At 42.4% G+C, this 27,707-nt stretch overlaps 2 protein-coding genes across 3 annotated transcripts in view; both read right to left on the reverse strand.

Moving 5' to 3' along the window:
• Positions 1-4,065: 4,065 nt before the first annotated feature.
• Positions 4,066-10,176, reverse strand: CUNH5orf47 (chromosome unknown C5orf47 homolog). Its single transcript, XM_027901204.1, has 5 exons — positions 9,905-10,176; positions 8,900-8,991; positions 7,403-7,505; positions 5,302-5,348; positions 4,066-4,928 (listed from the first exon to the last, which is right to left on the reverse strand). The coding sequence occupies exons 1-5, from the start codon at positions 10,131-10,133 to the stop codon at positions 4,902-4,904; spliced, it is 498 nt and encodes a 165-aa protein (XP_027757005.1). The 5' UTR covers positions 10,134-10,176; the 3' UTR covers positions 4,066-4,901.
• An 8,746-nt stretch (positions 10,177-18,922) lies between these two features.
• Positions 18,923-27,707, reverse strand: part of CPEB4 (cytoplasmic polyadenylation element binding protein 4) — a 42,046-nt gene continuing 33,261 nt past the window's right edge. For both annotated transcript variants that reach the window (XM_027901217.1, XM_027901226.1), the window contains 4 exons: positions 27,481-27,599; positions 26,505-26,619; positions 26,133-26,314; positions 18,923-23,358 (listed from right to left, as the gene is read on the reverse strand). In XM_027901217.1, coding sequence (XP_027757018.1) covers positions 23,131-23,358; positions 26,133-26,314; positions 26,505-26,619; positions 27,481-27,599 — 644 coding nt within the window. In that variant the 3' untranslated portion in view covers positions 18,923-23,130. The remainder of the gene's footprint in view (positions 23,359-26,132; positions 26,315-26,504; positions 26,620-27,480; positions 27,600-27,707) is intronic.

Consider the following 27,707-nt stretch of genomic DNA (forward strand, 5'->3'; position numbering starts at 1 on the left):
AGAATTACATCAGCACCACTGACTTCCTGTCACACACTCACTAGGAACAAGAAAATAATCATAGAGCAGGACAGGGGGAAAAAAAAAGAAAAAGCCATGTTAATTTATGATTCATTTCAAAATACAAGAGATTACAAAGATTCTGGAAGAGAAGGAGAATTCGTTAGTGCCTTGCTGAACCTTCCTGCACAGCTCTGAATCTGCCTCCATTCCATTTATTGCAGGAACGCAATAAATCTCACACAGTCGGAGCACAAATGAGTTCTTGTCATGAGCTCTGGGAGATGACAGAAATCAGACATGTTCACAAGCAGCCCCACAACATCCACAGTTCAGCTGAGACACTCAGATGAAACACATGTGCGGGTTCCAAATTAGTGGAAGAAGAGGAGATCCTCTCATTAATCTGCTCTGTATGCTCAGCACAAGAGACATGACACAGCCCAGTCTAAGGGGTGCCAAAGTACCCAGCACCTTCAGCCTGCCTGGATCAAGGCATCCACCCTTCTCCCTTAGGGGCCTCCATAACTTTTGCTTCCAACAAAATGAAACTGCAGCTACACACATTAATTTTCACTAGGCAGCAGCTTTCAAACGTGGATTTTTCTGCATCAGATCAGAGGCTCCTGATGCTGTCACTAATAAATGAGAAACTTCCTGTGATTATTTATTAAAAATCCACTGTGGATTTAATATACTTCAATAAAATTTGCTCTTTTCCCCCTAAAGTAAACTTCCACTTAAGTGATAGGCTCTCCTGATACTTCAGTTTGCTGGAAAGCCCATGTTAAACCCCTCCAAGCATGGCTGCTTTGATTTTTATACAAATTCCTACCATCACAGTTATATAAGTGCTTATGCAATAAAAATACACGTGATACACAAACCTGCCCATGTCACTGAGAATTATTTACATGAGCTATAAATCAAAGTTTCATCCTGTTTTGCTTTATATTTAAGGACCTAGTGCACACACAAAATGTCATGTAAGCCCAAAGTTTGCTTTCAGCCACTTCCTCACAAAAAAAAAAAAAAGAAAACCATAATTCAACTGCCTGCTGAAGGCTATTCTTCAGTCAGAGTCCATGCAAAATTGTATTAGAAGCTCTGAAGTTAAAACATGAGCATTGACTACCAGAGAGGGCCCTAAAGACAAAGACATTTACTGGATGTAAATGTTCAGTGAAGACAAAGGTCACCTTATACTTTCCCAAAATCTGACCATCTTGAAAACTCCAACTCCTGTTCTCAACTTTTGCTCAAGAGTTGAAATCTTTTCACTGAAGGAATCAGCAGGGAAATATTATTAACCTTGGTGATTGAACACGTTGTAATGGCCAAGTAGTGATGACCTCAGTGGTCATGGGACGGCAGAACCTCAGCTGTTAGGGCAGAGGAATCTGTTTCATCCCAACTCCAGAGCAGATGAGGCATGAGCAGAAGAACGGCCTGCCAAGCCAATCCTCCAGTCTGCAGGAAATGAGGTTTTATCTGAATTGATGGCTTTGGTCCAAATCAAGCAGGAAACAAACCCTTTTGAAAATGCCCACAAACTGGAAATTCCCAGAAAGGTCACTTCAGAAGCATCCAAACACTTCCAAAACACAATTCCCAAGTTCCCAAGGCTGCGGTTGATCACTGACATAGCCTCTGGCAACAGCAGCAGCATCTGCAAACACCAGCCCCACACAGTAGCTGTGGGAGCTCCCAAGCCTCTCTGGCTCCCGTGCAGCCTGGATGCTGAGGACACGCTGGGAAGCCTGCCCAAAGTCCCAGCTCCATGTCAGGGAGGGCAGGAGCTCCTGCAGCCCTGCTTCAGCCAAGCCTCTTACCACTTCCACACATGGAAATCAGCGTGGAGTTCAAGCTCCCAGGACTTTCTTGCTTTTAGCTTTACAGCAGGTTGGAAGGGGAAGCCCAAGACCACCAGCTGGAGTTTCAAGCCTCAACGCCCTGGAGACTCCTTGGTGCCAGTGGACAGAGAACTCCAAGACTGAGTTGCCTGGGCTGACCTGCCAAGTGCTCCAGGAACCAGAGGATCTCAGTTTGGCAAGAACTCCCCAAATGGGATAACTTCAACCAAAATATTTCAGGCCCAGAAGATGTGCTATTTCCAGCTAAACTTTGACCAATAAATCCCTATCTAGGAGGGAATAGTGATATAAGCCCCAAAGACCTTATTCTCCATCGCTTACCTTCATACAGAGTCATTTGTATTTATGAAACACAGGTGAAAAAGCACTTACCCAGAGCAACTTTTAGACCTTAAACCTTGACACAACTGACTGACACCATTATTTATGGATAATAAGAATTCAGCAGCAATGCCTTCAGCTCCTCTGTGTGCCCTGGTTATTTCCTCCCCCCTCCTCTGTACCACAAGAAACCTCCTCAGATCTCTTGGCAACTGTTCACAGAGTTGAGATGAAAAAATTTCAAACTTTTAGAATAAGCTAGAGTTTGTGTTCCTTGTGGAAAGGTAAATTATGCAGTGAAAGCAAGGCAAAGACAAAGTGTGACCTCTGTATTTGCACATCTGCTTCAGTTCACACTCCAAGTGAGATTTGTTATTAAAAACTTCAGGTGACTGATCTGTGTTTTGAAGAATGTGAAGGAACAACAACTGCTGCCCAGGAACCACAGCAGGACAGCATGATGTGACACTTGCTTTTGGTTCTGCAGTGATGATTAAGGACTTCAGAGGAGAAACAGTTGTTTTCTGAATCTCTACTGTACAATCCAGTGCCCTGAGGTTCCCTTATTTATTTCTGACTTCTTTTAACAAAGAGGGCTTAAATAAAGTTTTTCATGTATAAACCAACCGTTTCTTTTTTCCTTGTTGAACACGTTACTTACTTGGACCATATATGAGATTTTAATGCAACATTACAATTACTTTCTTTTGCAGTTTACACTCAATGGTCACATGAATTAAAAAAAGAATGCACAGGATGGATGGGGATGGCTGTCTGGTTTGTAAAGCTTGAGATGGGTTCTTCTCCAGACCCTTTTCTCAGCAGTTTAACTGCTCTGACTGCCCTTGTTCCCAACTGTACCTTTGCAATCTGGTCACCACAGTAGAAAGCTGCACTTCATCACCCAAGTTAGAAATGGAACCTGAATCAGCATTTTGCCACACTGCAAACAGCTGTTGTGGCCCAAAGAGATGTGAAATGTAAGAGCCCTTTCAAAGTACTGCCAGCTGAAAGTTGTTTTCAATTAGTAGATGCAAACCAATTAATTATATCATCATCACTGTACAGACCTTTTGGGACTGCAAGAGGTAAATTCATAGGGATAATCTAGGGCCATATTCATCTTTTGTAATTTCTTCCTTTAAAAATGATTTAGCATAGTCCCACAGACAGAGGTCTGGATTTATCCAAAGAATATTAATGTGTTGGCTAAACTTCATTCAGAGATTCAGGTTAATGCACCTCATCTATCCTGTGAAAGTAGCAATTATGCATCTGGAAGAAAAGCTCTGTTTCCAAGGCCCCTTAAGTCTGTGCCAGTAAAAGTACCATCTGCAGCTGTGGTTTACAAGAAAAGAAATGTTAGAGCAACAACTCTACAATTTACAAACCAGGATTATAAACTAAAAACTCCCCACACAAATATTTCATTGATAGAACTGTGGGGACAGGGAAACCATCTCATTTAGTCAAAAAAAAAAAAAAAAAAAAACCACAACCAAACACCAAAACCCCATGTGTGACTCCAAACACGTATTTTTGAAATACCAAAGAACTATGACATTTTTGCTCTGCCAGAAAAATGACCACGTCTTGATTGAATACTTTGCCTTCTCATTTCCTTTTCCAAGCTGAAATGTCAGCTATTTTAAGTAAAATCAGAATATTACCCAGCCACAAACCAAAAAAGAACCTTGATGCCAGAGCTGTGCTCAAAAAGGCACATTGCAGTTATACACCTTCAGTTTTACTATTAAAAAACAGAGAAGAAACCCTTCCAAATGCTTTGCTGCTTAATGACACAATCACCAGCATGTTATTAAAGCTCAACGCTCTGACATTCCAGTCTTTATATCTGCAAACACCAAGATATTATGCCACGAGAAAACAATTCCTTTATTGAAACTAAGGATGTCTAATTGTGACAGGTGAACGTTTTAGCTCAAGAGATGAAATCCATATACATAACTGTTTTTATGCAGTTTTCACATTCCATTTACTCAATTTGCTGGTTTTAAAGGCTTTAACAGTCAATCAAGAGTTCAAGTACTAAATTGCATAACACAAGAACATTGTATTGTGTTATTGAAGACAGATAGATAAACAACACCTTCTGATTATGATTATACCATTGTGTGCCTCCCAGTGAACAGTAACACTGAGTCAGTAACAGAAAACATTCACCTGGTTTCATATTCAAAATACTTGCTGAGATTCATGTATAAATGGATGAATAACCAGAGAGGGTTATTGTGTAATATTTCAATATAAGAAAGTCAAATTTATTCAAATCAGTAAGAAAAAAAAGTAGGGTTTCTATCATGTGTGGAGTTCTGCCTTACTGAATTTGTGTTTATTATTCTGACAAGCTACAAAAATAAAAGATAAAAATACAGAGACAACACTAAATGTGTATCTTTTCTTTTGCAAGAAAACTGTCACAATATTATGCTCATTAAAAAGCTTTCAAAAACTAATAGCTCAGTGAAACACTAGACTTAATGGCTTGAAATAAATATCTTGCAACAGAGCTGTTTAAGCCACTGTAAAAACAAACCTCTTAAACAGCAGAAGCACAAACACCAACCAAACAACAGAGAACCGTCACTTGCAGACTCACTGCTGACTTCAGGAAGAACTAGATCAAAATAAGAGCTTTCACTATTTTATATTTCCTTTTCCACTGAATCTTTCTTTATTTTCTTGCTACACCCAGCCAAAGATGGACTCCTCCTGAAGAAAAAAGTGACAAAAGAGAAGTGGCGCATTTCCTTTAATAGAAAAAAACTCTATTTAAAGTGTGTCAAATAAAGAATATTCAGATTCCTCAGATTTTACTTTAGGATTTAGCACAATAATAAGACAAAATCCACCTCCCAGCCTTGGCAAAGCACACAGTCCTTTCTGTGAGGATGGAGCTGTTCTAGGCCCCAAACACCATTGAAATCTTGGAAAAAAAAAAAATTGAGTTCAGTGTCAATAATATTTAATTTTCCAACTGTCACTTATTATTATAACATTAAACAAGATCAATACATCTTTTTAATATTAATTTGTTTCTTTCAGTATTTAAGCCTGCTTGGCAGTTAATGGACTGTATACATACCCTGTCCAGGTATGCCCCATTCTGTGAAGTTTGGTTCATACCAGAGCCTGTGGGAGAACATTATGTGGAAGCAAATCATCATTTTCAGTCACATTGAATCTAATCTTAATTTCAACATTCCAAGAGTAAATAGGGAGCATTAGAATTCAAGTAGACTTTTTTTTTTTTGTCCTCAAGAAAACCCATTTATAGAGACAATAAAATGCAACATTAATTTTCTAGGGTCATTAATCCAGGGAAAAAAAAAAACAATAAAAATGAACCCAGTTTATTTAAATTTGTTGATCCATATCTAAATGTCTGCTCATATGATTCCATTTGCTTCTTGATTAATGAAAAATTCAGATCAATAGGAGAATTATCTCCTAGATTTGATGTTGTGCAAAATCTGCTAATTAGAAAGAAGTTATTAGACTTGATGCTTTTCACCTAAGTAGGGCTTAATAACAGATTCTCAGCTGAAGCTCCAGAAAAATGAGGTACAATTACAATTACAATTACGGACAGAGTAAGTGGAGAGGGGAAAGGGTTTGGCTGGATGGTTGGTTGGCGGGTTTTTTTAAGTCACTGGGAATTATGTATAAAGAAAATGCTCTCCCTCAAAAAAAGAAATGAGTGTCTGAAAAGGAAACAGGCTCCGTCTATAAATACAAGCTTAATCAGCACATTGTGCATCCATAACAAACAGAGAAACCATTACAGTAAGAATATCATCCGTAAACAGAATTTTGGGTTTTGTTTGTTTGTTTGTTTTTCAATAATTTGAAATGTTTGAGGCAATAACCTGTTGAAGATTTCTCCTCCTTTTTCCTTGTCCCTTGTTCTCCTTTTTCTTGACAACAAACAAACAAAAATCCAGGAAGATTTTTTTTTTTTGAAATTCACTATCCTACAAATCCATAGATGTGTGTGTGTTACATATATGTTTTTGTCCAACATATACATTCATAGCTGTGCACAAACACTTGTGCAATGATCTGTGAATAGCACAGAATGAACACCCAGCATGTCATAATTCCAGAATTAATCAGGAGTTGGTATTATAGCCAACAAAAGAAATGCTTTTCCACAGAATGCAGAATATTTGCAATATAAGTGCAGAATACATGGTTGAAGCACATTGTGCAATTTCTTCTCCTAATCCAGTAACACCCACTGTAGGTTGCAGGGGACATTCACTGGGGTAGAGATTTCTGTTCTGAACCAGAATTGCACTTCTTTTGTTCTCAAGAAGAAAATTTTTGAGGGAGTATTTGGTTGTCACCTAGGTGGAAATCTAATCTAACATTCTACAAAATAAGATACTGGCAGGAATGGGCCTACATTTTGGGATATATGTGCCTCCGTGTGGAAAACTTCCATCAACACAAATGCCAGCGAAGCAGAAGTGTTGTGTGTACATGTCATTTTGTAACTTGCCTGATAACTCTTCATGGATTAGCATATTCTTTTTCCTAAAAATTCATCAGACTGTGAGGCCAGAAATTCCAATTCCATTTGTAAGCATACACTGTATTATCTTAAATTGTGCAGCAACTACAATGTCTCTAATTGAAGTTGGCTGAATGCACAGCACCAGTTTCAATTCCCGAGTCATTTTCCAGTAATGAAACAGCTGAATTCAGTGCACAGTGTGAGAACACGCTCGATGGTTATGTTAAATTGTGTTACAGCAGCCTTTGGGGAGCATCTCCTTTATTTATTGTCTGTATGAAACCAGCCACTATTTTTCTATGTGGAAAAATAAATTATTATTCATACAAGTAGTGCCTTGGCCCGATCTTTAAGTTCAGTTGCACATTTCACATGTTCAGTACAACTTGCAGATGTTTTATGTTCATATTTTTAATGTCAGATTGCAGCAAACACTTCCACCATCCTTCCTCCAAATTAATACGTATAAGACCCTCAATGAAACATAAGGGGCTTTTCAAATAAGGCTGGAAGTGTCTAAAGTACACAGTGAATTCTATTTGTGAGTTGTAAAACCTACTACCCAAAACAAACAGCTGAATGGACCTTAAACTTTGGGATCTTGAGTCAAACCAGTTGTATTAATAATTTTTCTAGTAAAATAAAACATTTTCAGTTCATTTCCTACCTTCTCCATCCAGCTGACTGCAGGCCAACAGTCGACTTCTGAACCTTTCATTTTCTTCAAGCATTTTTGAAATGACTTTCCAGACCTTATGCCAGACTTTGGACTGAAAGATGAAATGTGAAGCATATAAAAAGTTTGCATTAAAACATCTATAGGGCAGAACTTTAAATTCTAGACAATGACTATGAAGCCCAGGTGGGTTTTTTTTTGTTGAGGGTTGGAAAGAAGAAGTGAAGAGGGGATATATGTGTGGGATACTGGAAGAGTTGCCTCTAAATCAAAGCCATAAATTCCTCCACGAATTTCCACATGAGATCTCTTCCTCCTTTCTTGCCTAGAACTCTGTGTTTATCCAGGACTTGTGAAGTGCCCTTCTAGATAAGAAAAGCTTATGAAAATGTGTGCAGAGCCATTAAGCTCTCTTCAAAGTTATCTATAGTGGGGAAAAAAGATTATTTTTCCAGGAGCAAAAACTTTCCCATGTGATACCTCAACAGCAGCATAACTCAGGCCCCATTCTCAGGTTCCAGAGTGGTGTTGCTTATTTCATATCAAATCCACATTAATCTGTTTTATAGATGTTGATTCCCTTTATTTTAGAGGCATAAAGCTCTGTCTGTAGTCGGCACATTTGAAACTTGTGCATTGGAACTGTTGATAAAGGCACCCAGACTGAGGTGGCCTAACAAACAGAAATGGCTGTTGACACAGTGAAGTTTGGACTTTTGCTGGACCCCATTTGTGAATCTAGTTTAAAGATAGTTCCTTTCTCGTGGACATTTATAGCTAAAACATAACACATATTCCTCATTCTTCTTGCAGACTATTTGATGTACCAGCAGAGTGATGATCTAGGATGTTATTAGCTGTTCCTCTGCAGTCAGTAGCATTTTGCTGTTTTCAAATGAAGTATCTATGACATTACTCTGGCTGCTTACTTGTACTTCACACATTACAAAATCTCATAACAAGTTACTGTTAAATAAATGTCCCTTCTAAAATTTCAAGCATTTGTAAAACTAACGAACAGGAACAGAAATACATCTGTGAAGCAGAAAGTAATTTTGCATTGCTACAGGGACGGTGTTAATACCTCTGATTCCTGCCTTCGCTTATTTGTAACCTGTGGGATTGCTTTGTTTAAAACAAGAGAGGAAGAGGAGCTGCAGAGCTTTTTCCTGCTGGGTTTCACCCACAAGGTGTGCAGCGCCCTGGCCCAAATCCAGCAAAGCATTTCAGTACAGGCTTTAAGTCAACAGCGTACTCTCGTTTTTCAAGGTAAGCACACACTTAAGTGCTTTGTTGAATAAGAGCCAGGATTTTAAAGCCTCCAGAGAGGGAAAATAATACCATTTTTTCTTTTCTGTAAGTAAGGATTTCAGGAACAGGCTACCAATTCCATCTTTTAATCTCCCTCATGCTCTCTAACACACAGAACAAGGAGGAAGCAGTTTTCTCAAATTCCAAGGCAGCTAATTTAGCTCCCCCATTTTATACCTTTTTCTTCTTTCGTTTTATGACTTTATCAACATTTTTTGAAGGGATGGGAAAGTCAAAGGGGTGAGCTTTAGCCTTAGCCTCTTGGTCACCTAGAAAGAGAAATTAGAAAGCATTTTTTGAGTACTTACAATATATTCCTAAGGAAGTGGTTGATCACTGGAAGTGTTCAAGGCCAGGTTGGATGCAGCTCTGAGCAACCTGGTCTAGTGAAAGGTGTCCTTGTCCATGGCAGATGGTTGGAATGAGCTGATTTTTATGATCCCTTCCAACTCAAACCATTCTGTGATTGTACATTCTCTTGAATTTTTCACCAGTATAAGTTTAACACCCAGTCCGACTGTGCTGGGCACATTAAATCACAGAATCACAAAATGATTGAGGTTGGAAAACACCTCCAATATCATCGAGTGCAACCTTTTGATCAAACACCACTTTGTCACCCAGCCCAGAGCAGCGAGTGCCACATCCAGTCATTCCTTGAACACCTCCAGGGATGAGGACTCCATCACCTCCCTGGGCAGCCCCTTCCAGGAAGAAATTCCTCCTGATGTCCAACCTGAACCTCCCCTGGCACAGCTTGAGGCCAGTTCCTCTTGTCCTGCCCCTTGTTCCCTGGGAGCAGAGCCTGACCCCCACCTGGCTCCACCGTCCCGTCAGGGAGTTGCAGAGAGTGAGAAGGTCCACCCTGAGCCTCCTTTTGTCCAGGCTGAGCTCCCCCAGCTCCCTCAGCCGCTCCTCACAGGATTGACTCTCCAGACCCTTCCCCAGCTCTGTTGCCCTTCCTTGGGGAAGAACTGGACACAGGACTTGAGGTGCCTCAGCAGTGCCCAGCACAGAGGGACAATCACTGCCCTGCTCCTGCTGCCACATTATTGCTGATTCAGACAATTAAGACAATACTTGTGAGCCACCTCCACCCCTCAGAGAGCGAGGGAAGCCCCGGTGGGACAATACCCAAAGCCCAGCCCTGTGCTGACCGTGCCCGGGATCTCTGGCACCCACCGTGGGGGCGGCTGCCGGCTCTCCCCACACGGCGGCTCCCCGGGCCGGGGCTGGGCTCGTCCTGCGGCTCCGGGGCGGCCCTGGGGCTCCCGGCCGGGCCAGGGGGACTCTGCCCGGGGCTCTGCCGGGGCCTCCGGCCCAGGCGGATCACGGAGCCGCAGCGGTGCGAGCCGAAGCTGTTCACATACACGAGGGACACGGGTGGGCGGCTGCGGCGGCCGCGCTCCATCTGCGGCGGGGCCGGGGGGGCGGCCGGGACTGAGCGGAGCCGGGGGGTGAGGGGAGTCAGGGGGTCGGTGAGGGGAGCCGGGGGGTCGGTGAGGGGAGCCGGGGGGTCGGTGAGGGGAGCCGGGGCTGGCGGAGGTGGATGTCCCTCTTCCTCCGGCCAGTACTAGGGTTTAGCACACAGTGCTGCTGCCCGAAGCCATGCATGGATATATTTCATGCAAGATATTGATCTATTCCTGCCGGTGATAGGCGGACTCCGGGCTGAAGGTTGGTTGACGCATTGTTTGTCTGTAGAGCGGAGGAACCAGCGGCACCTCCTTGGTGCGGGTGCTGCTGCAGATCCTGCCCTGATAGAATGAATTTCACTCCAGACAGTCCACCTGCTCCAGCCGCTTGCTGAACAGTAATGAAACATTAAATACCTGTTGTCGTGTTGTCCTTCAGGCAGCAGCAGCTGAGTGACACGGAGAGGATGCCCAGCGTGGTCAGCCCAGCCAGTGCAGGTGGTCAGCAGAGACAGACGTGTCCCACTGCAGCAGTGGATTTGCTGGATATGGACAGCGACAACTGGATTTCTGAAACCACTTAAAAGCACAAGTCGTAGAATCATAGATTGGTTTGTGTTGGAAGAGATTTAAACATCATTTCATTCCAATCCCCTGCCATGGGCAGGGACGTCTCCCACTAGACCAGGTTGCTCCAAACCCCATCCAACCTGGTTTTGAACACTTCCAGGGATGGGGCAGCCACAGCTTCTCTGGGTAACCTGTGCCAGGGCCTCACCACCCTCACAGCAAAAAATTTACATCAAGTCCCACTTGCGTTTTCTTTGACACTGAAATACTGCTCTGGATTATTTCCCGGAGTTTCAGCACCCTTGGCTGCCCAGAGGAGGGGCAGCATAGTGAATTAGAAACAATAAATTCTATGAAAACTTTTTTTTTTCTAATTGTTTTAACAACACCAGCAGTATGAATGGTGCTGACAATGGGTCACCCTTGGGAATGGATCCAAAGAGACCACGAGGCAAACTGAGGTCCTTCCCAGCCTTTGAGGAGGCTGAGGGTCCCTGCGTGTGTCCAGGAAGGGCAGGAGAACTGGGGAAGAGTCTGGAGAATCTGTCCTTTGAGTTGAGGGAGCGGGGGGAGGGCTCAGCCTGGAGAAAAGGAAGCTCAGGGGGGACCTTCTCGCTTTCTACAACTCCCTGACAGGAGGGGGGAGCCAGGTGGGGGTCAGGCTCTGCTCCCAGGGAACAAGGGACAGGTCAAGGGGAAATGGCCTCAAGCTGTGCCAGGGGAGGTTCAGGTTGGACATCAGGAAGAATTTCTTCCTGGAAAGGGCTGTCAGCCATTGGAAGGGGCTGCTCAGGGAGGCAGTGGAGTCCCCATCCCTGGAGCTGTTCAAGGAACGTGGCACTCGGTGCTCTGGGCTGGCTGACAAGGTGAGGATCTGTCTCAGGTTGAACTCGCTGATCTCGGAGGTGTTTCCCAGCCCCAAGGAGTCCGTGATTCCCACATCCCGTGTTCCCGGCCGGCGCGTGCAGTGCGGGCGGGCCCCGCCAGGTGGCGGCCGCTCCCACGGAACCCGCCGCTGTCCCGGTCCCGCAGCGCCGGGCCGGGAGAGATCCCACGGCACGGTCCTGCCAAGCATCCCTGGATCGCCAGCTATTGTACACACTGTCATGAAAAGGCATGTTGTGCATGCAGCTGGAAAGGAGAAAAAAACAACTTGCAGAGGCACAGCCTGACAGTTCGCCTGAGTAATTTGTTATTTCCCAATTATAAAAGGGCATCCTCTGGAGGCTCCGAAGGGCACGGACTAAAAAGGAGGTTATAGATATGACACAGCCACCGAGTCAGGAGCCTTGAGATCAACTGTGACCTCAAATATCAACTATGACCTCCTATATTAGGTAAACGTTCTTCCCCCAGAGGGTAATCAGGCACTGAACAGGCTCCCCATGGCAGTGGTCACAGCCTCAAGGCTGACAGAACTCAAGGAGCATTTGGACAATGCTCTCAGGCACATGATAGCATTGTTGGGGTGTCCTGTGCAGGGCCAGGGGTTGGAGTTAGAAGATCCCTGTTGTTCCCCTCCAACTCTGGATATTCTATGCTTCTACGATTCTCAACTCCACCCATTCCCAAGCCCAAACTTCCCTCCTCCTCTGCAAAGACCTGCACTAACCAACTGTCCCAGTGAAGTGGCAGCCAACGAGTTCAGTCTGGGAGTATTAAACTCAGAGAGAGGCAACCCAAAACCTTCATTAAAAACAGATCCTGGTGTACAAACTTCCCCAAATCCATCACTCACACATCCTGTACCCAGAAATCCCTCCTTTAGCTGAAATACACCTCAGTCCACACCACAACCCCCCACTGAATACTCACACATAAACCTATCCAGCCCTGTATTCATTCCATGACTGTTCCCACACTCTGCAGGGACACTTGCTGCTTTATCTTCCCGGGCAGGAGCTGCCTTTCCCAGCTGGCAGGATGCTTCCTTCCTCCAGCCTCGTCAGGGCACCACAGCTGCCAAATCAGTGGTTTTCTCAGCACCTGTATTTATGGAACATGCTTCCACCCTGCTAATGCAAACACACATGCCTCGTGTGGCACATTTTGTCCACTTTTCCCAACAGCACATTGCCAGGACTTTGATCTCAAATGCAAATTCAGCTCAGATCCCTTTTAGGATCTGTTGCTACTCAGAAAAATCAACGTCACCTAAAATCTATCTGCAGATCTGTCAAGTTCAGCTATTTTAGCTGCACGCTGCTCTTCATCCACCTTTCCACACCTGTGAATTGACTACCAGCTGGCCACTATCTCTACATTTATCACTGAACAAACATCTCAGCTTTTCACCACAGCTGCAACTGTCTAGTTAAAAATAGCTCAGATTCCAGCTTTCAGCCTGCACCTCATCGAGTTTGTTTTGTATTCCAATGTCAGCTCCTCCAGCTCAGAACTTGTGTTGGTTCCTGAATTCCATTGTTTCAGTTTTACTTTGGACAAGTATGTGCCTTCATCTGTGAACCCAGACAAAGGTTTTAAAATGAGGCAGGTTTTGGTGGTGGCAAACCTACAGCTCATGCCAAGGAGAAGGAAGGAAGGAGCTCATGGGATATTGCTGCACACACAGTCAGTGATTCCCTGAATAAACCCCACCCGTCTGCTGCTGTTGGAGATTTGTTTTTCTCTGAGCATTCTTTGCAGTGGAATTCAACAAAGTACTCACATGATTCAACGTAATTCATAAAATCAGGGAATGGTTTGAGTTGGAAGGGACCTTAAAGCCCATCTATTTCCACCCCCCTGCCCTGGGCAGGGACACCTTCCACTAGATCAGGTTGCTGCAACCTCTGTCCAACCTGGCCTTGAGCATCTGCAGGGATGGGGCAGCCACAGCTTCTCTGGACAGCCTGTGCCAGGGCCTCACCACCCTCACAGGGAAGAATTTCTTCCATACACCTAACCAGAATTTACCCTGAAATTCAATATAACTCAGGCAAGGCCAATTGCTCATTAACTGTTACATTATCTTGATCAACTGCAAACAGTGAATACAGGTGAAATAGGAATCTAACACCGTGAACAGGGATTTTCACATGAAAAGTGTGCTAATTCTGACAACAGCTACACTCGAACCTCGTTAAGTATATCCTCAGCAGTAGCACAAACAATCATTCTATCACTTTCATTTTCACAGAATATTTAATAAGAGTCACTGGCCTGAGGTATTTCATTAGAATGCGGTTACTCTCCAGAAGACACTGGGGACCATTTATTAGTGTAACCAGGAGTCATTATAAAAACAAAAGTCACCACTCCTGGTAAGTCAAAGCAATGCATTTGCCTTCAGATTCTGCTTAGTTGCATAATTTCATCATTTACCCTGGCTCTCATTTAATTGTGTGAGCAATGGCTGGGCAGCAGAGAGAAAAAATGGCCAACTGCCCTTGGAATGCACCTGGATTTCACAGCACTGAACCTGCACGTCTCCAACTGCTTTACAAACCATACACGTAGGAATCACTTCCTCCACACCACTCATAAGGAAAGACCTATTTTCCCATCTCTTCATACTGTGCATAAAATTATTTAGCAGATTGTAAACTCAGTTTGTTACATAAAAGGCTGAGCCTCCCCTGGAGAGATTTCCAAATCACCGAGAAGATCCATGGGCTTTATAATCAAAACCCAAGTCAATGAGACCAAAACCCTTGGCTTAGAAGAACTTCGTGTTACAATATTTAAACAGAGATCGCCAGTTGGAAATGAAACTATGGGGAAAACTCAAAAAGACAAAACAAGCCCTGAAATAACACCAGAATTGAACAGCCTGATTTCCAGGGAAGGCTTGTAGTCAAGTGGATAAAGCAAAAAGCAGGAAAGGACTTCAGTTGCTCAGGTTTTGTTTTTCCACATAAATATGCAAGCTATTGGTATTAAGTGATGACATCCTTTGTTTCCAAATCAGCGATGGGAAAACTTTACCAAATTTTAGGCTGCAGAGACTATGAAATTAAATATTAAAAGTTCCTCCTGCTGTTCTGGGGGATGTGCAGTCAGACCCTGTGTGAACACATGGCTGAGAAAGTTCAGTGACAAGGTGGGGATCGGTCACAGGTTGGACTCGATGACCTTGCAGGTCTTTTCCAATCTCAGTTCTGTGATTCTCAGCCGTGAGGCCACTCTGTGATAGCACTGAGGCCTTTGCAGAACTCAGATACCAAACATTCCCTCCCTCCATACCCGCAGAGACATCAGGATGCTGCCAGAAAAGGAACCTGAGCAGGGCTCCTGTCTCCATGGATTGCTCACTCTGCAGAGAAAATTGAAGCAGTCACTGCTTTGTTCTGCCATCACGTTCCTCCAAAGCCACCCCCCCCCCCCCCCCGTAAAAGCAATGCTTGAGCAAATTTTCTTGCTGCTGACTGAAGAGCTGAGTTGATTTTGCCAGTGTGTACAGAGCAACATCTGCCTGTGCACAGCTGGCCTGCTGAAGCAAAGCTGGGGGCTACTGCCTGCTGCTTAATGATGAGAATTCCTCAAAAACCTAAGAAATTGCATTTAGGTCACTGACAGAAAATTCAGAAACACTTGGCATGAGCATTCTGCAACCCAAACCAGCACTGGGCATGAGCTTAAAGCCACAAGCACTGTCTTGCAAAGTGACACTCGGCTAAACTGACAACTTAATGCATAGCAAGGCCTAAACAATCCCTGAGCAAACTGATCCTGGTCCATGAGTCAGCAGCACTGTCAGATGGTGATTTACAATGAGTAAACATTTTTTTTTCAAGCCTTGGCTTGGAGAAGGCTGGCAGAGACTTCTTTTTTCTTTAAATGCATTGCACTACTAGTGCATTGCTACCCTTCCACAGATTGCACATCTGGGCTAAGTTATTAAGGCACACACTGTGTGTCCACTGCATCTACCCCATCACTCTGCCATTTAAAAACAATGTTCTTCAGTCCCATGAAAAGCAAATCAATTCAACCTGCTACAGTTTTGGAATAAAAAATACCACATAGCTGAGAGCAATAAAACGAAGTCCATTTAAAACATAAAGAATAACGGGAACCCCAAAATGTGTCCTCAGAGTTACCCTTTACCTGCACAGTGTTCAGAGGATTTAATCTCAGCTTTCATGACTTACCAGAAATAAATTTCAGGAAGCACAGTCAAACAGAGACTTCATATATTTCTATGTTTCATATATACCAGGAGGACTGAGAACTTTTGACCAGCAGATTTTGAGATGGAACCTTAACAGAACACGGTCTCCCAAGCTCGACAAACAAGGCGACTGAGAAAGGCTTCCCTTAGTGATAGATATATCCAAATAAATCAACATTTAGTATCAAATGGTCTCTCTGGCAAGTTGTACAAGAAGTCAGGAAACTGTAGTTCCTGTGTCATGAAAACAGGTGATATCTGATGGCATCAATCAGAGCATCAGGATTCAGGAAGAGTTTCAGTGATGCATTCAGAGCACTGATTCACCCCCTCCAATTTCTATGGCTGCACAGACAGCTGTGAGTATATTCTTATCCCACAGGCTGTTTTTTATACTGACAGACTGAATCAGCTTATTTTACACAGAGGAAGAGATGTCAGTGTTTTTCCTCATCTATCCTTTCTGAGGCTATTACTTGTCCCAGATTTCCTGTAGGCAGGCACTGTGCACTCTGGGCTGGGGCTGAGCGAATAAACAGCAGCTGGAAGATCAGGACTGGCAGAAGAAACTGTCCAGCTACAACCTGACAGCTGAGACTGTCTTGAAGATACACCTCTGCCTTTAAATCAGAATGAGATGGGTTATATCCACCTCCAACCAGAGTGGAATGTGGCAGCTCAATTAGTGCAAGGAGCACCAGGGAGAGCTGGTGGTGACTGCGCTCAGGCAGCTTCTGCTGAAAGAGCTGGGATTCTATACTGTAGAAATTCTGGAATTTCACCCAGCAGGCAAACCTCCATCTTCTGGAGTCTGTCTGTACAATTTATCTATAGCTTCAGGACACACTGGAACCCAAAGAGGATTTGTTACATCATCTGTCCCAGAAAGTAACTTCCCAGCAATTCAGAATCAGCAAAGCCATCACTACCAACAGTGATCATCTGGAGTTTTGAATGCTCCAGAGATTTGGCATTTCACCTTACTGAGTTGAATGTTTTAGACTCTGCCTATATAAGAAAATTTCATTTATTAAACATTCTCAAAGTATTTTGCAATCTTCAGAACTGAAGAATTTTAGACTGAATATGCACATCCCCAACTGTAAATCAGATATTGGATCCTGATAAACACCTCTAAGTTTACAGCACTTTGAATTGAAGCCAGTGAGGGAATGCCTTGTTTGTGAAGGACATTGCTGATTCCACCACCGCGGCATCCAGAGACTTAAACCCTCCATATTCTAGGACCACATTTCAAATCTATCATACTTGTTAAAAAACATCAGATAAACCTCTGGTAAGCACCATTTGCACTTGAAAACAATGTCAGGAACTTGCTAACACATCAGAGAGGCTGAACTATGACTATTTCCTAACAGTCCCAATGCAGAGAATGGAGGAATAACACTTTCCGGCCAAGTCACGTTGGTCAATGCTGTCTGGTGCTCCTTGGCTGGCACAAAGGGCAGCGCTAAGGAATTCCTGACTCACTGGATATCTCCAGCCTCTATTTCTCATCCAAAGCATCCCAGCTTTTCAATTTAAACAGTCATTTTAAGGGATTGGAAGTACCTGCACCGAGCAACCAGGGAAACTTTTCATTCTCATTAAAAACTAGTTTCTAAAGGCATTAGCTCCTAGGTGGGAATCCTCTGAAGCCAACGGCAAGTGATGCAATCAGCCTCTGGCAGATCTAATCCCATCAGAGCAGCAAGATCTGCATATCCTGGAGCACCCACACAAAAGAAAGATACTCACCATCTACTTAACATTTACACCACCATTCCTTTCCTGATGGCACATGAGATTAGTGACAAAACTCTTAAATTCTTTCAGCACAGTTCCTGCTTCCTATCCTTGAAGAGCAAACACATAAGGCTGTAACACTTCATAGGGCTTTTCAGATATTTAAATTTAGATATTTTAAATTAAAGACTGAAACAAGCAAGCTCTCTAAAATGCCAGTTGTCCTCCTTCTGTATCTATCAGATCACAACCATGAGACAATGAAAAAAGAATCCTTGTCTGTCCATGCCTTGCTGGGCTCTGCCCTGGCCCCAGTCTGGTTATCTGCTTGTTCCAGCTGCACGGTGGTTTCTGACTGACATGCTAAAGAGAATTGGGATTGTTCGTCCTGGAAAAGAGAAGGGTTCAGGGTGACCTAATTGTGGCCTTCCAGTACCTGAGGGGGAGCTGACAAGGAAACTGGAGACTATTCACAAGGGCCTGGAGTGACAGGACAAGGGGGAATGGCTTCAAACTGACAGAGAGTAGGGTTAGATTAGATATTGGGAAGAAATTCTTCCCTGTGAGGGTGGTGAGGCCCTGGCACAGGTTGCCCAGAGAAGCTGTGGCTGCCCCATCCCTGGAAGTGTCCAAGGCCAGGTTGGACGGGGCTTGGAGCAACCTGGGCTAGTGCCCAGGGCAGGGGGTTAGAACGAGATGATCTTTAAGGCCCCTTCCAACCCAAACCATTCTGGCATTACCTGGTGCCTCAGGGGTTTTCTCCTCACTGAACAGTCACCTGCACAGTTACCTGGATTTCCCAGCTGTGTTTTGGGTTTCACCTCTCTGGATGAGCTGCAGAGAACACTGAGCACAAACGAGTGACCCGACTACAATTACCTGGCCAGGCTGACACACTTAAGGCTGTGCAAAGAATAGGAAGGGCAGTGCTGGAACTGCTGAAAGGCTTCTCCAAACTTCCAGAAGGTTTCTACTGAACACTCAACAAGCACCAAATTCACCACAATAAACACTTAGCATTCAACACCTGGACCCAAGCCGTGGAGAGGGTTCTCAGATTCAACACAGAGCAGCCCTTCCTGGTGTGCAGCTCTGCCCACGGATTTGGTACTGACTGGGTGCAGCGTTCAGGGCTCTCGGCATCTCTCACCCTCCTTCCCCTCCCCAAGGAAACCTCACTGCACTTTTTTGGCCAGAACAGGGTAGCAGAACTTCCCCTAAAGCCCTTTTCCCCTCACACAGCCACACATGCACCATAACCTCTGTCAAAATCACGTTCCCCAGGACCCACGAGCTTCAGCTGCAAAGGAACAAGTGTCTACAGGAAGATCAAAATAAAAAGGTTAAGCAGAAACATTGAGTTAAAAGTTTTATTCATTCAACATCTCACATTACAAATATTTAAAAATTATATGCATACTGGTATAAATAGTCATTTGCAAACTATTTAATAACATTAATTTTCACTAGCACTTCAACAAATGAACTCTTTAAAAAAAGTAACTTGTGTTATATAACTTAGAGTAGAACATACAAAAATATGAACTTAAACGTGAAAATGACTTTAATAAAAAATGAATTACCCTTATTTAAAATGCTATAATAAATACTACAACCTCCCCATACACAGTAAAAACTATATGGAAATTCAGCCAAGTAGTACAATTAACTGACATACTTAAATAACTTTTCCTTCTGATAATATGAGCAATACATTGGGGGAAAAACATATTAGGGATTAGTAAAAACTAGACACCCACTTGCTAAAAGTTTCACTTCCAAAAAATATAACAAAAAATCTGATGAAAATTATAAAAACTAATTATACTTTAAAATTTAAAAATATAAAAAATAAAACAGTTGAATACAATATTGTCCCAATTCTTACAATGCTATCACAGTAGCTTTAAAATAAGATAATAAAATAAAGCAAATGACCAAAACCTTTTATTCCATTTTTTTTTAAAAATAATCTCAAATTTACATTAGTAGAAAGATTGATTTCTGATTCTTTTCTTTAGAAACACCAGCAAGAAAGAGGATTTACTAGAACAGTAGAAAATGACATTTTTAAATGTCTGCAATTAAAAACAAAGAATTACACTGCAAAGATCTTCCAGAAGTCTGAAATAGGTATTGCACATAACTTGAAGTTAACTTGCCACAATTCATCACATTCAAGTTTTAAATCACCTTTGAACAGAAGGTTTTAACTCTTCAAAAAACACAAGGGGTGAATTATCAAGTCTTTCCAACAGCATCCTTATAAAACGCTAAATTCAGTCACTGCAAGGTTGAAATTTGCATTCTGCAGAGGTCTGTGTATGGAGAAGTAGAGACTATACCAAAAAGCACGGGGCAGTGGGGTTCCTTTACATATAAAATAATCAGAAACACTTTATTTTACATTGCAAAAATAACCATGTAATTACTCTGTAACTACACTGGAAAGGCCTGGGCAGAGCCAGGCCAGGGGGATCCGACTCCACGCTCCCCGACCCCGCTGCTCATCGAAGGGATACCCCACGACCGGTACCTAATTACAGGTTAATCACGTCTGGAGCTACATGGTAACCCCAAAACTACAAACCCCATGGAATCAGAAGGACATGTCATCGCTATTGAAGCACAGAGTAATGTATATAATTGTTTATGCCCTGTAAATCGAAGTGTAACCAAAGGATCTGTAAACACGCTTGTCACACAATCACAAGTGAATATTAGTAGAATAACAATTTCTTACATTAGTCATGCATACTAACATTACATGCCTGCCACCCAGCAGGCTCTCTTTTATTCTTTAAATATAATTTAAAAGAGCAGACACATTTCTGCATCAAACACCTAACATCGATTCTTTATTAATAATAAAAATGGCTAAACATTCACCAAAAACGTCTGCATTTGTGTATAATTTTTAAAAACTCAGTAAGAAGCGGTAGACAATTTTGATGGTTCTTGACTTTTAAATTTCTACACTATATTTATGCATTTAAATTTCATGGGTCTAAAGACAAGTGTCATTTCTCACTTTCATGCTTTTCTTCTTTAATTCTCAACTTTACATATACTATTTCTTAAATTATATGTACACCAAATACCTGGTGCTGGGCTAAGATGTTTAAGCAACATGCTTTCTTTTCTCTGCAGATTCTAAAATAGCATTGCCAGTGCACAACATCCATAATTCAAAATGTATGCAGAGCACTGAAATGTATAAAAAGCAGAATATAAGAAAATAAAATTTATTAAAATTATTTATATTAAAAAATGAAGTATATGAAGATCTCTCAGTAATAAAAGTACAAAAAGCTACTCTTTGCAATATGAAAAATTGAGGTATTGCATAAAGAGATATCCCGTCAGTGAAAAGTGTGCCTAAAAATGCTCACTGTTGGAAAAACAAGATATACAAAAGTAGTGCATAACAAATATACATTATGTGCATGACAAAATAAGTTAGCTACAAAAACACTGTACCGAAATTCAGCAGGTCATGTACAAAGGGAAAAAATTATTATTCAAAGCTAGTTCTCAAACAGTGTTATTTCTTGTAATGGAAACCCACCTCACCTGTTTGCTGGGTAGGATCGGCACAATAGCACACCCCAAGCCACCTACAAGCATTAAAAAAATTAAAGGAACATTCCAACTATAATTATGTACTTCAGAGAAAAAAAAGTCCCTGACAATCTACACAAGAGCACTCTGCATTTGCATTACGGTTGTCAATATTTTCAGGGATTTCAGTAAAAGCAGCTCCCTTGCTATACTTGACTAGTAGACAGCAAATGTCTCCATTTTGACCTTTGGAACTTGGTAAGGTATAAGTTCATTAAAGCCTGTATTGAAAATAAAAACTGCTTCTCATACAGATAATCGGGGCTGGGGGAAGGGGATGAGGGGGGCCGACGAGGGCTTTTAACGGAGCAGATGTTTTTCCAAGCAGTGCTCAGGCAAGTCTTTGGTTTGGGAGGCTCTGGGATGGTCCCAGGCCACTCAGAAGATTGCCAATAAATCAGCTGATTTGCACACTGCTACATCCTCATTTGAGAAGCTGGCCAGGGCATTAGTTCAAAGGTAATAAAAACAATTTTCAGAACCACTCCTTCATTCGAGTATTTCAAACTACCCCCCTGCACAGCTCACGTGGACTGGGTTAATGCTTCTCAAGGTAGAACTCAGCTGCAATAAAGCCGGCATTAACTTTGCGAGGTTGGCACTTCAAAACACCTGCGTGTCTTTATCTCCCCAGAATTACTTCTGAACAGGTGGAATCTTAGTTGGGATCTTTCTACAGAAAGAGTACGAAAGGCCTATGCACACTTGCACCATTCCATGCACAAATTCAGAAAATAGTGCAAAACAAGATTTGGAACTCCTTCAGTTCATGCCTTCTGTTACAGATAAATTTGAGGGGATTTTAAACTAACTTTACATGGAAAACCAATAAAACAGCCAATTTGAGTTTGTGTGCCACAATGGAATATCAAAACTTCAGTAAAAATCAGTGATATCCTTGAGGTATCTTTAGGTTTTCTACTTTTTCACGTCAAAATGGAGAACAAAAGCTGGCCCCTGATGAATGTTAGTATATTAGGATATAGAGTTATATATAGCCATCAAAAATAAAATCTATATATTTATCCTTCAGGAGAGGAAATGCCAGTTCACTAGTTGTCATTACTCTAGCTTTGGTAGGATATCTAGGGCTGTAACCAGACAATTGAGTTCTCTCAAAGAAAAAAAAAAAGTGCACTCCCCCCTCAGTAGTAACTTTACTCAACTTTTACATTCAGGAATTCTTAAAATGTAATCATTTTGATGAAAATATAGTAAGCTCTGCCTATCTTGTTAGTAATTTGGATGTGGGTGGTAGCCAGAGGCACGGTCAGATACACACCGAGCTAAAATTTCAGCCTCAAAACCCTTAAGAGATTTAAAAAAAATTAAAATAAAATAAAAAAATCATTATTATAGTGCTGCTTCAACTTTGCTCATGCATTTTTGTTGCTTTAAACATGCTCTTTCCTGTTGGTAGGTAAATGTTAACTTCATCTGTTGCTGGAAAAATCCAAAGTCCAAACAAAAAAGAGAGGCAAAAACAGGCTTCCCTTGGGGGAAAAGTGTCAGAACAGACTGATAGTGTTATTGTTACACGGTTATTTAATAAAAGTATTATTATGTTCTTTATTAACAATAATTTAATTAAAAAACCAAAATACTCTATTGTTTCAATTCTCTTTTCTTAATATTTTTCTCTCCTCTAAGAAAACGTTGCAGGAAATTAAGTGTTCTCTCGGTAGTAAAGACAAGAGAATGCAACTCACTTGCAACATGTTATCGATACGAAAAGGAGTTCCCAATACAGTTTTCAATGACAAGGTTCTATAAAATACCCATATTATAGGTCATTCTTTCATTATACTATTGTTTAAATTACAGACTACTACAAAAGGACATGCTGTGTGAGTAAGAGACGGGGCGGGGAGGGCTGGGGGCAGTCGGGAGAACAGAAGAGTGCACTTAATTGGAGGCCTGCAAATGAGCACTGCAGTGATCCTTTAGTTCCAGCGGAATGAAATATGTCTCGGGCGATCTCCTCCCTCCTTCACCAGGGGCTTGTGGAATTCCCTGCCAGCGCGTGAATGGATAGCAGCCCAGCAATATTCACAGTAATACTGCAGACAGGTAACGTTAGCACAGAAAAACGGAGCGAACTTCCCACCGCAACGGGCCCCCTGACATTCATCACAAAGCTGATCATCCAAGACATATGGCTTAACTTCCACCTGCGTTCAGAAAACGAGAAGAAAGTTCACAGTGCTTAATTACCACGTAGATAATGACAATTCCACACCACCTACTCGCTGTGTTGTAGCAGGACGGCCATCAGAGTTCTGCAGCAGGGAGTATTACACTCACGAATTTTTGCCTTGATTACACATGATCATGGCTGAGATCATGTGAGAACAGTTCTGCTCCCATTCCCTGATCCTTAAAAAAAAAAACCAGAAACCAATGCTGAAACCATCAGCATCACACATGCTGTCACTGATTTATAGAAAGGCCCAACCAACCTACTGCTGATACACAGACTGCCATCAAACCCCTGGAGAATCCTTGGGGGTTATTTTTAAACACAGTGATGCCCAGTTAAGATCCTCCCCATTCAGGCAGGAATGGAAAACTCTTTATACAACACTGTAACTGCAGATTAAATTAGCATGTGGTCTGCAAATTTCAATGTCAGAATTCCCAACATTAAAAAAAAAGTAATTTATTATCCAAATAAATAGCTCATTTCTGTATTTTTTTTCCATGGCTTAGTCCTCTCAGCAAAAGGAAATCCACCTGATTTGTTGGGATAAAATGAGAAGCTTAACAGGGGACTGATTCCCGCCTACGCTGTTGGCATTAAGGACCAGGTGATGGGCTGTAATTCAGTGCAGCAGAAACAAATATAGGTACAACTTCCTGCTCTAGAAGTGTTTGTGACCCTTCTCTGAAGCCCGTTGAATTAGATGTATTCTCAAACATTTTCAAACATCCAGACTTGGACTGGTGTCTCTACCGTTATCTCTGCATCTGCCCCAGGGCTGCTTCTCTCTGCATCTCACAAGCCTCTGAAATAACTCAGTCAAATAAGGACATTCACAAGTTCTTGTGTTTTCGAACTTACCCAATTTTATCACAGTCCAGACTGCAGTAGTTTGATGTCATTTGTGCTTATAGGACATATAAGCTACTCAGAGACAGCACAGCAGCCTTTTTAATGACCTCAGTTTTCCTCCTCTTCCAGGGCTCAAATTGCATTTCCCAAAACCCCTTTGTGCCAGCTCAGGAAAACGAATTTGTAGACGAGTAGAAGCAGACAAATGTTCCTAACACCACATTCTCCATCCCCTAATCTGCTGTGTAGTGTGAGGTTGGGGATTTACTGAGGAGTGTTTGCTTCTCCGAGTGCTTGAAGGATGAAGATGCTACACAGGCCTCCTTCACGTGGCGATTCTGCTCTGTTACCTCTACTCAGCCACCTTCAGAGGCCCAACTGCAGCACAGGTGTGCTCAGCACATTTATTCAGAGTGTGATAGGAGCTGCAACTGCTCCCTGAGCTGGGTATCAAGAGATTTCCCAGCTCCAGAGAGAAAGCTTCATCAGGTCCACTTAGGGTGGCAGCACTTGGCAGCAGTGCAGGCCACTGAACACTTCATTTGCATTATCTCTGTGAGGGCACACCCTTTAGCAGCACCTCCTTGCCTAATTTTACAGGAAATCCCTTACTGTTACTAGTTTTTTTTCTACAGAAGAATATTATTAGAAAACTATTAATAAATAGTACCTTATTAAAAAAAAAGTAGCATTGCCACTGTTGTACTTTTACCTCCCTTACCAATCCCTCCTGTAACGAATCCTCTGAGCACTTATCTCCACACATTTATTCTGAACGACACCAAAAAATGAGGAAATGAGGAGGGTGAGAGGAGAGAAGAGAAGGAAGGGGAAATGGATTGCAAAGTCTTCGCTAGAGTTCACAAGTACTTACTTAAATTTGTAGTCCCACCAGCTTCAATGGACCTATTCACCCAAGTGTTGCTTATGCAAGCACAAGTTGCACAAGGGCGGCCCAAATTATTTGTTCAAAGCTGTTCAGAACTTATTTCGGAGCCAAGATTAGAACAAAGACATTCCAATTCACAGGCCCACATTCAAATTGTTGTTACAATTCTTCTACCCAAGCTTTGTAGCCGAAGCAGGAGTGAAATGATAATGAGCTAATCAGCCAAGTTTGGAGAGTTTCCGCTGTATTAACTATAAAATTAAGATCAGTAGTGACAGTCATGTAGGAAAAATCCAGAGACAAAGGATGAATTAGACAGAACGGGAGATGTGAGCATCTGAGTTTCTCCAAACTGCGGTTTGAAGATCACTGTAACTGGCAGGTACATTTTATAGAGATGAAGAGGGCAGGAGCAAACTGCAGATTCATTTGGCATATTCCTCTAATTTAAAAAAAATAAGGAATAAAATAATATAGGAATAAAAAACCTAAACACAGCCTTTACACAAGGTGTGGGGGGTGACTGTGAGGCTGCAATGCACACAAACAAGTTTAAAAGGCATTACCACATGATGGTCTTGGATACCCAGCACACACTGCGTAGCCCTGGGGTGGTCCTGCCCTTCTCCCAAAAGATGCAGAGCAGGAGTAAGAACTGCTCCATCTCTGGCAGATGCCTCACTCCCTGCATTACACAAACACTACAAATACTTGCAGTGGGAGCATATGACAAGTGCAATATTCTTATAAAAGGGCAAGGCAGCTGACACGCTTCCCACTGTGCTTAGCAATTCGAGAAAGTCTGTTTCACAGTTGCCTCCCACGTTCCAGAAGCAGCAGCTCTGTACCACTCCTTCATCCTTACTCCGTGTTGCATCTAAGTGGCCCAATCCAGCCCTAAATATGCAGTTAATCTGATCTAACATTTACAGCCTTCACAATGACCGCGTTTACAAGGAAGAGCACTTCTGGAGGAAGCACAGAGCGGGGAGCGCAGCCCTTACCCGTTTATCAATCTCTCCGTGCTGCAGCTGAACAAAGCGAGCGCTGATAGCAGCAATGTAACTCTGTTGATTAGAAAATGCAACCCGCCCAGCTCCTTTGGGGTACTTCAGCTCGGGGTCCGTGTCGATTCCAGCATAGCACACCCCTCCATACAGCCGGTCCATGATCATCGCCAGCTCCACTAAACCACAAAGGAAAACCAAACAGCGCTGTAGAATCGGCAGGTTTTGTTCTAAAAGCATCAAAACGATCAGTCCAAGTTGTGTTCACGTCCCCCAGTTAATATTCCCTTGCTGAAATCCTCATTTCCCCCACTGTTCCCCAAACGAGGCTGCACATCCAACATGCCCAGTGGAACACGCAGTGTGTACCTGCTCGTAAAGGCCGAGGAACACCACCAACAAAAATGGTTTTTCTTGGGTCAAGAGGCTGTGAACCATCCATAACAAAATCACTATCACTAAGGTTCCAAGGCCGGATCTGAACCTATGGACAAAAAGCCTTTTTTTTTTAACCATTCACAATTCAAAGTATCTCAGTAATATAAATTAAAACAGTGTCCTACAAAGAAGAAAATTTCTTAAACAGCCACACTTTGTAAACTCAGTTTTTACTCGTTCAGCAATCATTTCTCAAAATGAAGTGGTAATAAGCTCTCTTAAGACAGACCATTTGACGGTACTAAATTTCAACACTTCCTTGTTACCCAAATTTCGGGGAAAAAAACCTCACCCTCTACTTACACGTTTACTTAATCATGACTGAACTGTTCTGTACAACTCCCCCCTGGTGCTCACAGATCTACCCTGCTCATATTGTCCCAGCCAAATGTGAGCACCAGACCAGCCTTATCTCAATGCAACAGGCTCCAGAATTGCCTGTTTATTTACTGTGCTGCTTTATATTTGTCTACAGCTGGCCAAATTTGAAGCACAGGGATATAGCAGAATTCTCTCCACTCTTAACAGGCTTGCATCAGCCCCCAAACCATTTGTACTAATAATTTATACTTCAGTGTCACACTGTGCTTTTTAGGATTTGTCTCTGTCAAAACACGTTACCTACAACACTCAAAGACATTATGAATTCTACATTTTCCTCAATAACAAGCATAAAGTACCTGTCTGGAAACACATCTTTTTCTGACAAAAATATGCATTGTAACTAGACTAAAAAATCTCATTTCTAGTTCAAAAATAAGTACATTGGTCTCTTCTCTTTGAAAACTTAATTTGACACCTTAAAAAACTTAAACACTAACATTCTGAAGACAGAAAAGACGCATCTGAAGAGACCAGGTTTTGGTTATCACACAGGAATTGTGCAGGCCCTGACAATTCCACCTACCGGTTTGTCTTTGATAGTGGGGCTGGAAACACAGAGATAGAGCTTTCCATCTTCTTCAATACATGCATCAATCAGTGCCTGCACAGAGCTTTCATCTTGGAACAGCAAAAATGCATATCCTACCAAAGGGAAAACAGGCATGTAACTGCTTTTGCCTATTTGCCTATAGGATAATAATTTAACCCAGAATTATGCTTGACACCGTGTCACCACACAGTCTCACAGTA

Source organism: Empidonax traillii, unplaced genomic scaffold, assembly GCF_003031625.1.
Source record: "Empidonax traillii isolate 1590-97213 ecotype Southwest subspecies unplaced genomic scaffold, ASM303162v1 scaffold22:size5013007, whole genome shotgun sequence".
NCBI lineage: Eukaryota > Metazoa > Chordata > Aves > Passeriformes > Tyrannidae > Empidonax > Empidonax traillii.